This window comes from Procambarus clarkii, chromosome 26 (genome assembly GCF_040958095.1).
Source record: "Procambarus clarkii isolate CNS0578487 chromosome 26, FALCON_Pclarkii_2.0, whole genome shotgun sequence".
In the NCBI taxonomy this organism is placed as follows: Eukaryota; Metazoa; Arthropoda; class Malacostraca; order Decapoda; family Cambaridae; genus Procambarus; species Procambarus clarkii.
The window spans coordinates 6992355-7006664 of NC_091175.1; the positions used below are offsets into that span (position 1 = coordinate 6992355).

The 14310-nt window shown below is 37.2% G+C and overlaps 1 protein-coding gene across 1 annotated transcript; it reads right to left on the reverse strand.

Moving 5' to 3' along the window:
- Positions 1-57: 57 nt before the first annotated feature.
- On the reverse strand, positions 58-12783 carry Ostgamma (oligosaccharide transferase gamma subunit). Its single transcript, XM_045739986.2, has 8 exons — positions 12627-12783; positions 11388-11557; positions 8485-8602; positions 7535-7675; positions 6540-6680; positions 4662-4812; positions 3283-3448; positions 58-866 (listed from the first exon to the last, which is right to left on the reverse strand). The coding sequence occupies exons 1-8, from the start codon at positions 12702-12704 to the stop codon at positions 851-853; spliced, it is 981 nt and encodes a 326-aa protein (XP_045595942.1). The 5' UTR covers positions 12705-12783; the 3' UTR covers positions 58-850.
- Between the last annotated feature and the right edge of the window lie 1527 nt (positions 12784-14310).

Here is a 14310-nt window from a genome sequence, read left to right on the forward strand (position 1 = left end):
GAACTAGAAATGCAGCTAACAACAGTGAGCAAGGTGTACCATTAAGCAAACTCTGTATTATGGTCCCAGTGTTCATATTTATTATTCATAACTCAATAAAAGTACAAATTTCTTATGTGACTTAAGAGCCTGACATCTCACACCTGAAAATGAAGAACTTACAACATTTCAGTCCATCCTGGCCCATAATCAAGTCCACGATGGACCAAAACATTAACCAGTTCATTTTCAGGTGTGTATCAATTGTTCAAATACGTGCACACGAGCCAGGTATTGGGGGGGGGGGCCTAAAAGCCGTTTTTCTACACGGGTATCAATTAACGTTAATGCAATATTAGTTAAGTACAATTTCAAGAATGAATACTTATTAAAATATAGTTTACTGTGCAAACTTGATATGAATGTTATGGGAGAGATACAACTGCATAATTTTTTTATATAACAATAAATTTAAATCTTACTAATATTTACAAACCCCCTAATAGTGTAGTAAATGAATAAGAGCTTTGGTTGTATATGGACAAACAAATATCGCATGATAATTTTCCAAAATGTGCACAAATACATGGGAGAAGCAGTTAGTTTCTGGAATGCAATGAACGACTGCAGCAAATATAAAATATAAATCCATCCACAATGTTACACAAGCATATGATCAGCTACAATGTTTGTTACAAAACATTAAAAATAAAATAAACTGTCTGAATAAATAGGCATTTCTCAAATATCTTTACACTTGGGTAAGGCAACAGTCAATACAAACAGAACAAGAGTAACTATACAAGGCTCACACTGACCAAGTAAAAAATATCTAACTGTTGCTGGCATTTCCATCTCTGCCTTCTCTTGTCTACTTCAAAAGAAAGCTGAAAAGAAAGTTAAAAGCATGAAATTAATATACAGTACATTTAACTTAAGTACCTTATGACCATTATCTTAAGAGTAGAGTTTTCCTCCCATTTCCCACATTTGAGAAAGAGGTGGATTGTTCCCTGATACTTTCCTTGGAACCTGCTACATAAGCAAGTAATTATCCAAAGGAAACCAGCTGGGAAGGCTATACAATTTTTGTTTGTGTTTTTTTTAAACATGCATGCACACGTGCACACACTTTTAGATGAACAGAGGCATCAAATGAAAGAAATTTCGTCCATTTGTTCCTGTATCAGCCCTGGAATTGATCCTGGATCCAAGATCAATTCTCGGATTTCTCTCACACACACACACCTATACAAAAAAAAAAAAAAGCTAACGTAGTTCCAATCTACAAAAGTGGCACCAGGGAAGATCCCCTCAATTATAGACCTGTATCATTGACAAGTGTAATAGTCAAAATATTGGAAAAACTAATAAAAACTAAATGGGAAGAACACCTGGAGAGAAATGATATAATATCAGACAGACAGTATGTTTTTCGATCTGGAAGATCCTGTGTATCAAATTTACTCAGTTTCTACGATCAAGCCACAGATTTTACAGGAAAGAGATGGTTAGGTTGACTGCATTTATCTGAACCTAAAAAAGGCTTTCGACAGAGTTCCACATAAGAGGGTCTTCTGGAAACTGGAAAATATTGGAGGGGTGACAGGTAAGCTTCTAACATGGATGAAAAATTTTCTGACCGACAGAAAAATGAGGGCAGTAATTAGAGGCAATGTATCGGACTGGAGAAATGTCACAAGTGGAGTACCACAGCACCGGTGATGTTCATTGTCTACATAAATGATCTACCAGATGAACACAGAATTATATGAACATGTTTGCTGACAATGCTAAGATAATAGGAAGGATAAGAAACTTGATTGTCATGCCCTTCAAGACCTGGACAAAATAAGTATATGGAGCACCACCTGGCAAAAGAAACTTAATGTGAATAAATGCCATGTTATGGAATAGGAGAACAAAGACCCCACGCAACCTATATATTATGTGAGAAATCATTAAAGAATTCTGATAAAGAAAGATCTATGGTTGGTTCTAGATAGGAAACTATCACCTAAGGACCACATAAAGAACATTGTGCAAGGAGCCTATGCTACGCTTTTTAATTTCAGAATTGCTTTTAAATACATGGATGGCAAAATACTAAAGAAATTGTTCCGGGCTTTTGTTTGGCCAAAGCTAGAATATGCAGTGGTTGTGTGGTGCCCATATCTTAAGAAGCACATCAACAAACTAGAAAAGGTGCAAGACATGTGACTAAGTGGCTCCCAGAACTGAAGGGAAAGAGCTACAAAGAGAGATTAGAGGCATTAAATCGTACAAAATAGTAACAGGAATCGATAAAATTGATAGGGAAGAATTCCTGAGACCTGGAACTTCAAGAACAAGAGGTCACAGATTTAAACTAAATAAAAATGCCGAAGAAATATAAGAAAATTCACTTTCGTAAACAATGGTAGACGGTTGGAACAAGTTAGGTGAGAAGGTGGTGGAGGCCAAGACCGTCAGTAGTTTCAGAGCGTTATATGACAGAGTGCTGGGAAGACGGGACACCACAAGCGTAGCTCTCATTCTGTAACTACACTTAGGTAATTACTTATTTAATTACACAACTTATAAATTATGTGCAAAGGAAAACAGAACTAATAAAGAATGAGACCTAGGGGTGGTTGTGGATAGTAAGCCGGCACCAGAGAAACACGAACATTGTGAGAAGAGCATATGCGTCGCTTTCCAACTTCAGACTTGCTTTTAATTATATGGATGGTGAAATACTAAAGAAACTGTTCATGACTTTTGCGAGACCAAAATTGGAAAATGTAGCAGTTGTATGGTGCCCAAATATCAAGAAACGCATAAATAAACTGGAACAGGTGCATCGGCATGCTACAAAATGGCTCCCGGAACTGAAAAATAAGAGTTACGAGAAGACTAGAGGCGTTTAGCATGCCGAAGATAGAAGAACGAGAGGTTATATGATTATCACTTGCAAAATAATAACTGGAATAGACCAAATTGACAAAGGAATTCCTGAAACCAGCAACTTCACGAACAAGAGAACACAGATTCAAGCCAAGAAAACAGAGGTGCCGAAAAAATATTAGAAAATTTTGCTTTGCAAACAGTGGTAGATTGGAACAATCTAAGTGAGAAGGTGGTGACCAAAACCATCAGTGGTTTCAAAGTGTTATACAACAGAATACTGGGAAGACGGCACACCATGAGCATAGTTCTCATCCATAAACTACACTTAGGTAATTACACACATAAGCCAGCCTGCACAAATTCAAAACTATTTTGAAGACAATCCTTTCTTACATAATTATATCACTGACTTACCTATATGGGTATCCATGAGCTTTTGAACGGAATATGGACAGAGACAGAGAGAAGAAGAAGGCAACAAGGCCTAGGCCGATGATGGCATAGATACGTCGTTTCCGCACATCGTCTCTCTTATTGGCAGCTTCAGTCATTAGAATCATGCCCAATACAACTGCTGCATCTAGAAGAGTACAATTATATAAATGATACAAAAAACCTACTAATCAAGGGAGAAACATTGCAGGTATGATCATTCTGATTACCACACTTTACATTGAATATATTAACTTAAGTCTTGAGGTATAATTTTGAAAATACTAAAGTTATGATGAAAATATAAACAAAACTAATAAACCCTTTAAATACCTACAGCATGGAATTTTATACATATACATGTTGTACCTAATAGCCAGAACTGCACTATTTGGCCTAGAAATACAAGCCTGATTTGCCTAACAGGCAGAATGATTTTTGTCATTTTGAAATTTTCCAAATTGGTTTTATCCTAACATTATTAATATATTAGAAACAAGTTATGTTAGTTTTAATCAAATTTGTGTCTAGTTTTGACAAATCTTACACAGTATCATTCCATAAGATAATTGAAAAAATATATCAGGAAAATTAGACTTGTTAGGCAACTACACCTATCAGGTACATGTGCATGAGTGCATAACACACACACTAGTTCTCGATCAGATCAGGAAGACCCTCTGTAACAAACCTACTTAGTTTCTGTGAGAGTCATGAGAGTCACAGATTTAAAGGTTGACTGACTGCATTTATTGCCATGTACTGGACGACTGACACACACATCTGACACTGTGGGGGAGGGAGGGGGGGGGGTTGTCAATAAGAGACAATGTATCAGACTGGGAAAGTGTTACCCGTGGAGTACCAGTCCTCAGTTCAAGCATCAGTTATGTCCATCGTCTATATAAACAATCTACTAAAAGAAATGCAGAATTATATGAACATGTTTGCTGATGATGCCAAGATACTAGACAACATTAGACACTTAGACGATCGTTATGTCTTTCAAGAAGACCTGAAATGCATGATGCAACACTTGGCAACAGAGTACTGTGAAGACAGGACACCACAAGCATACCTCTCATTCTGTAACTATATGTAAGAGATGGATATGTATACATATCATCTTGAGATGATTTCGGGGCTTAGCATCCCTGCGGCCCGGTCCTCAACCAGGCCTCCGTTTTGTTACACACCCCCAGTAAGCAGCCCATAGCAGCTGTCTAATTCCCAGGTACCTATTTACTCCTTTACACTACAGTACTACATTAGTAATCAAGCACACACAACTTTGCTAAAATTTCAGGAAGATGGTAGCAATCATTTTATAGTAATGTAAATATATTTACAAGTAAACTTACTGAGCATAGCAACAATGTAGGTTTCAACAATGAACTGGCCCTGTGATGATCCATGAATATATGCAATATTCCCGGCTTGGGTTTTCTGCAGAAAGGGTGGTCCTCGAATGTGGTTCCACATTTGGCCTGATGTCATTGCAAAGGTGAAAGCCTGTTGAATGTTTGAAAGTTTTTACATTTTAATTAGATAGCTTTTTTTTATAAAAGCATTATAAATTTGCATTTACCCAAGGTTCATATAAGAACAAGCAATATACAGTACAGTAGTATGAAAACTATACTTTTAAAAACCTCCTAGCATCTCTATTAATAGTTTTATAAAACAAAACAACTATCCATAACTTAACATTCAATACAACAGTAACAAATAGTGTTTTTTCATGAGTGCATGTGTGTGGTTTCCCTCTCAGATCGGCATTTAATCCCAGACTGTCCAAGTGATTGGGCACCATTCCTTCCTCCCCCCCCCCCCATCCCATTCCAAATCCTTATCCTGACCCCTTCCAAGTGTGATATAGTTGTAATGACTTGGCATTTTCTCCTGATAATTCTTCTTCCTCTGCCCAATCACTTAGGCTGGACTGTTAGAGCTATGGTCTCATATCATGCAGGTTGGCATTCAATCCCCAACCATCCAAGTGGTTGGGCACCATTCCCCCTGTCCCATCCCATCCCATTTATCCTGATCCCTTCCCAGTTTTAGTCATGGTGGCGTGGCATTTTCTCCTGATAATTTCCTTTCCCTCCCAATTTCGAGGCAGATGTGGCCAAGTGCTCAGGCACCTAAGCCAAGTTTCTCAAAACAACTTGCCTTACTCATTAATATCAACTTATAATGTTCCACAGAACATAGGTAAAAAGAGCACCAGCATCTGCAGGGAAGCGAGACCCAACTCCCAATACCTTACTAATTTACATCTCTTTATGTCAAGTTTTATGTTTTCTTATCTTTGTGATACTTATGGAAGCAGCTACAATTTCTTTCTGTGCAATTCACTAAAAGTTTCCACCTGCATACTGTAGTTTTTCAAAACTATTTTATTTTTATATGCGTTTTGAACACAAATACCTTACTGTATTTTCTTAGGTAATTAAAACAAGAAACTTTACTTTTACTAGATTTTTTCATTAACATTATTTCTATCTTCGTGGAAAATAATTTAATCAAGCAAATAAAAATTCTTCAGAGAAAAGAGGCTATTACTTTGGAAAGGAGTGTAATATATGTTTATATTTAGAAAAGGAGTTTAATATGGAGATATGTACTATAGTATGGGATTATTAAGGATAAGAATAGAGATATGTAAAGACGGGGAGAAAAAATAAAAATTAAATAGGAGTGTCAATGTGGAGGAAACGGAGAGGTGCGGACGAGGTTTACTTAGAAACCATCAAATGCAGTGAAGAGAAGAATGAAATGGCTGTGGGAGTTTTAAACTATCATTAAGCCATTATTTGCTAATAGTAATTAATATAAAAATTCAGACTTATAGGGTGCCATGGGAATGTCACACTGAATTGAGATGATAATTGTGAGCCTGCCCTATTTAAAATATAAAATCTCTTAATGCATTATTCTCCAATTAACCTTTCATATATTCTTCCATGTATGTATATGTAGAACCTTTAAGTAAACAAACACATTTACCTCTACAGCAGCCACCTCATTGACCTTCTATGAACATTCATCACAAATTATATTCCACCTAGCAAGTTTAGACAATTCCGTCTAACACTTTTCTTTGCTGGTCACTACAAACTATTCAGAAAATTTTGGCTGGAAAGCTAATACTGTATAGCATTATTTATAGAAAATAATAAGTAAGGTCACCTGGACAATAATTCAACCAATATGTTTAGTTTTATGTTCATACTTACTAGTGCACCAAGAGCCCAGGTGGTCTTATTATAGAGGAAGTCAAGGTTGTTTTTGCGAAGGTACAAGAGACCAACAACCAGTGCCAGGAGAACCACTAGCGCTAGTAGCCCCGAGTAATTGGGGGGACGGAACACACGAATCTGAAAAAGAATAAAATGTGCAGCACGTGGATACGAGGAAATAACAGTCGGCACACAAATACACACAAATATATATATATACACAAATATACACACATTTTTTATTTATTTATTTATTTTGGGAGAGGAAGGGGAAGGGGGGGGGGCAGTGCAAATACAAAACTTTCCCACCAATAACCTTCTGCAGTACCAAAGTTTTAATCATTAGCCCAAAAGACTTTATTAAGGTTATTAACATTCCCCACCTGACAGTATTATCCAGTTTCTATTTAAGCACTAGTATAATCTGTTAGGGACAGTAAAAACTAAACTCTTGTATGGTACAGAATGTTGACCCTATCCTACATACACTAGATCCTAACCAGTTATTAATACAATCTTCCCTTAAATAGAAAATTTGTGGAATGTTCAGAAAATGCATAAACAAAAATTAACAACAAAGACTATCAAATTTAATAGTTTGCTATACAAATAGAGGGCATGTATGATAGTTTTGTTATAGTTGAAGTGTGATTAATTGTTATGTTGAGATCCATCTTGTAAATTCTCACAACACACAAGCCAAGCATCTATGTTTAAAGATACTGGAAGCTTTACTTTTCTAATCTTAGATGTCATTATGTCCATTTTGCAAAATGGACATACAGTAATGACAACCAACGCTTTGGCAATGAACCACAAGGTAAACAAAATTAACTTATGATCATGCATCTAAGATTTAAAGGAAAATATATAAATCAAAGCCTTTATGTGAATCTGCTAAAGGTCTATTGTTATTGTGTCAGAACTAATGTGCTACTCAATATGAAAGTGGATAATACACACCAAATTAAGCTTGGGCAAGGGCAACAAACCTGGATATCAGTCCTCTCTGCAACCCAGCGAGCTATGTTCTCAGCAGCAAAGCCAACCCGTTGAATATCCAGAGTATCCACCTTCTTGGGTTTTCCCTTTGCTGGGAAATGCATAAACACAGGAGCAGAGTTCAGCCGTAACTGTAAGATATGAAACTCTTAAGAGAATTTTCATAATACTGTATAACTAGAAGTAACATGCACATGACATTCTTTAAATTTGTTAATTCAAACAATTCATAAAAACTATCCCTAAAACTCCCCCCCCCCCTCCTATCACTTTTATTAGTTGGGAAGGCATCAGCCCTGAATACATACGAGATAACAGAAGTACAATCATAAATACTGTATCCTAAAAAAAAACTTGCTTGTTTACAATATCTTCTACACTACACACCCCAGCACTCTGCCCCAAACTATGACAAAGACAAGACTATTTGCAAAGCTCCTGGCCATGGAAGGGCAAAAAATGCTTGAAATTGGTTTATTCAAGAGCAAAGTGTGAATGAGGAGGCTGTAGGAGTCTGGGCTAACTTTGGTTTGTTGCCAAGAAAAGGTAAAATGCACTGGGCCAGTGTGCGTGTTTTAAAGGCCTAGGAATCTAGGCACCTGGAGACAAGTCTCAATATTGCATTGAACAGCCAATTTGGTATTACAATTCCTGCTGAGCATTGCAGCTAAAGGGTTATACAGTATGTCATTTAAATAAATCTTTGGTGTAAAATATATCTTCAGAACATATCCCCAATTTAATAATAATAATAATAATAATAATAATAATAATAATAATAATAAATAAATAAATAATAATAAGTGGTTAAATAAGATTTGGCAGACTTTTGCTTTACAAATATTAAGAACTAACTTTCATATACTGGGGAATACCTATGATTATATGTTCTTTATATGTAATGGAGTTGTTTTAAATATTGGTGATGTTATATTTATACCTGTTGAAAGACATCTGGACCCTCATCAAAGTCCACAAGAGCAAAGAACAGCTTGTTGGAGTAGCCCTGGGAGTATCGCCAGGAGTTGGCTACTAGCTGAAACTCATCATGTGCATGCCTGTAAAAAAAACAGCATTTAATGTAATGAAACGCCATTTTCTTGGCAAGCCCCAGAGGCTTCCTGAAGCTATCCAAACCAATATGTGCTATATTAGTTTGGGGTCATCAGTCACATGAGTCCTTATGCCTGCTGGGGACCATGAGCCAGAGCCTGGCCTCCTCAGAGAGGCGCAGGGAGCAATTTTTTTAGGTCTTGGCAGACAAAAAAAAAAAAAAAAAAAAGCTAACGTGGTTCCAAACTACAAATATGGTAACAGGGAAGACCCTCTCAAATATAGATCTGTATTGTTGACAAGCATAGTAGTCAAAACATTGGAAAACAATTAAAACCAAATAGATAATACATCTGGAGAGAAATGGCATATTTATCCGGACCCAAAAAACTCTTATGACTACATAAGTCCTGCATAAGAGGATGTTCTGGAAATTAGAACATACTGGAGGAGTGCCAGGGAGGCTTCTAACATGGATTAAAAATTTCCAATAGAAATGAGGGCAGTAATCACAGAAAATGTATCAGACTGGAGAAATGTCAGTAGTGGAGAACCACAGGATTCGTTTTTGCACCAGCAATGTTCACTGTCTACAAACACACTATCAGAAGGAATACAGAAATATACGAACATGTATGCTGATGATGCCAAGATACTAGGGAAGATAAACGTAGATGATTATCATGCCCTTCAAGAAGACCTGGACAAAGTAAATACAGTATGGAGCACCACCTGGCAATGGAATTTAATGTGAATAAGTGTCACATTATGGAATGCAGAATTGGAGATAATAGGCCACACACAGCCTACAAATTACTTGAAAATGTTTTAAAGAATTCTGGTAAAGACTTAGGGGTGGTTCTAGACGGAAAACTATCACCTGAAGACCATATAAAGAACTGTGTGAGGAGCCTATGCTATGCTTTCCAACTTCAGAATTGCAATTAAATACATGGATGGGAAAATATTGAAGAAATTGTTCATGACCTTTGAGACACCAAAGTTGGAATACACATCTGTTGTATTAAGGCCATATCTCAAGCAGCATATCAACAAACTACAAAGTGTAGACATGCAACAAAATGGCTTCTGAAACTGAAAATCAAGAGTTATGAGGAGAGGTTAGAGGCATTAAATATGCCACAGATGGAAGATAGAAGAGAAAGGCTATACAGTATAATCACTACTGTACATACAAAATAGCAATGGGAATGAACAATACTGATAAAGCAGAATTCTTGAAACTTTAAACCTAGAACTTCAAGAACAAAAAGTCATAAATTTAAGCTTACCAAACAAAGCTGCTGGAAGAACATTAGAAAGTTCACTTTTGCGAACAAAGTAGTAGAGGGTTGGAACAAGTTTAATGAGGTTGTGGTAGAGGCCACACCATCAAGTAGTTTCAATGATAAAGAGTGCTGAGAAGAAGGGACTCCACGAGTGTGGCTCTCATCCTGTAACTATATTCCAGCTGTAAATTTTAACTTGTTATATTCAACATACAACATGTTTGTACTGGTGAAACTTTTTAAAACATGGGTGATATAACTACCATGAACTTTTATTAAAATGACATTTGTTTGCTCTATAATGTTACAGATATGGGGCGTAATAGGATACCAATTTGTTCATATTAACACTATCGCATTTATATGAGGAATTTATAAAAATACATAATTATCCAATACGTATTTGCCTTTCCATTGGAGACTGTTGGCGCAGTGGAGAGGGAAAGGTGGGTGGGTGGGGGGTGGGGGGGGAACCTACTGCATGGGTGACAGCTTCTCCCCCGTATCAACCTACCCTGGCTTTGCGCCCTGGAGAGGCCACTCCAGACCGACAACCAGAGCGCAACTCCATAGTCTCCTGAGACTGGTAGATGCCTACTACTATTACTCCAAATATTGGCACTCGTGTCCAATGTCTTTGAGCTTGCCAAACTTTGGACATGATAGTTAATATATCTGGGTTTTTAATGTACAGCATCCATTCAAGTACTGTATCATTTTATAAAAGGTCTCTACAAAAACCTTGGCAATAAATTTTCCTTTAGTCCTCACAGTCCAATTACTTTAAATGTATATCTTACCTTATTATACACAGAGGTCAGGAACAAATTTTAAGAATTACTAGTTTTCACTGAAATTCCTCCAAAAGGGTCCCAGTAGTACAGTCGGGTTTGAATCCCAGGTAGGGCAGAAATGGTTGGGCACATTTCCTATCACCTAATGAACCTGTTCACCTAGTAGTAAATAAGTACCCAGGAGTTAGTCAGCTTCACATAGGGTTGCATCCTGGGAAGGCCAATAATTTAACCTTCTTGAGATCTTGAAATGATTTCGGGGCTTAGTGTCCCTGCTGCCCGGTCCTCAACCAGGCTTCCACCCCCAGGAAGCAGCCCGTGACAGCTGACTAATTCCCAGGTATTTATTTACTGCTAGGTAACAGGGGCATAGGGTGAAAGAAACTCTGCCCATTGTTTCTTGCCGGCGCCCGGAATTGAACCCGAGACCACAGGATCCAGTGTTCTGTCCGCTCAGCCACTGGCTGGGGAGGACATTGATATGCTTAATGTGTGTATGTACACTGGTTGCCAGTGGCTACAATGAATTAAAAACAGATTCAAAAGAGAAATCTAGCATCATTGCAGTCACGTGTATCATCCATAAATAATGTCAAAACATTGAAAACTACAGCCAAAACACTTTGGTGAAGAAGCTCTTCTTTTTAAAGGAATAATGACACACATGGCCATACCCACATTAAAGTACAACAGCCACTCTTACCCACCTACAGATACCACACTGTCGAGAAGGCGCTAATGCGGTAAACATTACAATCATAGAATAGTTGCGAGGAGTGCCTTTAACATACTGCCGAAACTTGTCCCCATTGAAGCGTAAGACTGGTTTTTTCAGGCCTGCATCAGACAACTGCTGGACACGCTCTGACAGTGTGAGCTGTTGAACAAATGAAAGGGCTAGAAAAATTAAGATGGTAAATATATGATGTGAATATGATCACAATGGTTAGGTTAACTTTACATTAAGATACAACAATAAATCCACAATACCGTATAATGTACTATACAGTATAGTATACAATTTAATTAAATTGCATATTTTCTGATATACTGTATTCCTAAATTCACTCTCTTCACCACCTTGAAATATTTGTGTGGGTGATGGAATGTCATCTAACCTTTCTCGTGTGAACACATGTAAAATATTAATTTTGTGTGAGTTTGCTGCTCTTTTGTTGTCCATTATATAGTTTCGTTAATCTCATCTTTTAAAGATCCTACGAAGTCCTTAGTTTTTATTTTATTTCTTGTAATGACATAGAACGACTTTGGATCTATATGTTTTGGGCAAGTTTCCTTTCGTAGTTCCTTGTGGGCTGGTGGTATAGTAGTTGTCTTCAGCACCACCAGCACTTACTCATTTATTATTTTTTTGTATTTCTTGCACAGTTTATTCTTTTATTAATTTTCATATTATTCTGTTCACCTTTGAAGGGTATGATCGCCAAGTGTTCTCAGGTGCCCTTTTTGTTCATTAATATTTCAGTAAATCGTTTTAATTATTTATTTGATGATTTCACTTGTTTTTACTTCCACACTGCAAGGGCCAATAGCAGCATTTTTGTTTAACTATGTGATGGAGAGCCGGAGAGCCATACCACCTTGGTTCAGTATAGCTGCGATACCACAACCCGTCACAAGAGAAAAAAATAGATTGGTTAGAAGGGCAGGATCCAAGAGCTAATAGCGCGATTCTGCACACAAATAGTAAATACATTCTTGAAACTTATAATCTTCTCTTATTTTTTTTTTAATGAGGGCTCCTCATTGGCTCATTTTACCAATATCTACCTTACTAAACACTGTCAATTAAATGAGAAAATGCCGGTCTAGTCTCGCTCACTATTGGACCAGACATTACTAGAACGATAAAGCCTCAGAATAAGTTTCCCCCGTGTTGATTATTATTCCACCATATACATTATATTCTGTAGACATATACTCACCTCCTTCTTACAATGAATCAAGGTACAAGCAGAGAATAAGAACAAGAAAAGGGACAATATTCCTCCCGCGGAGCTCATGTTGCCAGCTTGTTTACATTGACTGTAGGGCAAGCAACACTGCACCACAAGGAATCTAACCCTCTATTCAGACATGACGCCCCCCCTTCCAACTCTGGACTCATAGATCGATTAAAAAGGAATCCAATTCTATAATTGCACCAAATTTTTCTATCTTAAGTTACTACTAGAGGAAAGTTCATTCCTAAGATATAAACTCTGCTCTCTAAGGAGTGTTTTATTGTCTGTATTTAATGAATGACTACCTTAGGGAACCCCAGCCACCTCCCCCATATCTTACACACACCGATGTGCTTTTCTTTAAACTATAAAGTCTATAATTTCCAATATCATAAAAAATAGGAATTCAAAAATGTATTAAATGAATTTTCTGTATAAGATATAACATTATTATTTAAATGAATTATTTTATTTATTTTTATGTATAGATTATTTCGTAACGAGCACTCAGTCGTCCTATAATTAGTAGTTCCACTGACTGTAATGTTATGTCGTCTATACTGTTCCCAACATGCAGGTTGTCGAGTGCTGATTGGCTGAGGCCACCAATGACACCTGTAGCCTTGTGCTGCCCACAACTCTTAAATAATTGATCACAAATCAACCAAATTCTTTACACTGAGAAGGCAGTTTGAAATTAAAATTGATCCTAAGAACAATAATTTAACCAGCATATAGATATAATAGTAAATATTATTAATTATATAACTGATTTATAGCAAATATTTATATTAAAAACAAAACTATAATTACGAATAACGTGACCTGTAATTTACAGTTATAGATGATTGGGATTTTTTTGAATCTCACAGAGCTAGTTTATTGGGCAGGACTGACAACATAAGCAGCATAGTGGGCCAGCCTGAGGCTTAGGGCCCGTGCAGGAATATCCCTTGTAAAAAAAAAAAAAAAAAAAAAAAAAAAAAAGCCACTGCAGCTGTGGTCCTGTACTCACCTAGTTGTTCTTGCAGGGCTTGAGCTCTGGTTCTTTGGCCCCGCCTCTCAACTGATTTTTGTAACCCCTCCTCCCCCCCCCCCCCCCAGGAAGCAGCCCATAGCAGCTGTAACTCTCAGGTACCTATTTACTGCTGGGTGAACAGGCGCATCTGGGTGAAAGAAACTCTGCCCATTTGTTTCCGCCTCTGCCAGGGATCGAATCCGGGCCCTTAGGACTACGAATCCCGAGCGCTGCCCACTCACTGCCAGGCCCTCCTAGATTGGCCCATAAGTACAGTAATATGAAATTCTATATACTGTACTAGTATTTAAGAAGTGCCAGTACAGTACACTACATTATATGGAATTTTTTTTAAATACGGTACATTAAATTATTTAGCATATTTCTAACTCATTTGCAAAATAGAAACGTATATAAAATCCTCTGGTAGATGGTGCCACTGTCTATTTTATAAATTTAATTTGCACTTTTCATTTATCAATATTGACCTTCTGCCACATCTCTGCCTGACTCTCCAATGTGACGAGAACTTTCAGGAGTACTGCAGAGTTCTCGTTCAAGTTTACTATGCACCCCACTTTTATGTCACATCATCCACAAACTTCTTGATGTTATTGTTAACCCCCAACATTTAGATCATTTAAATAT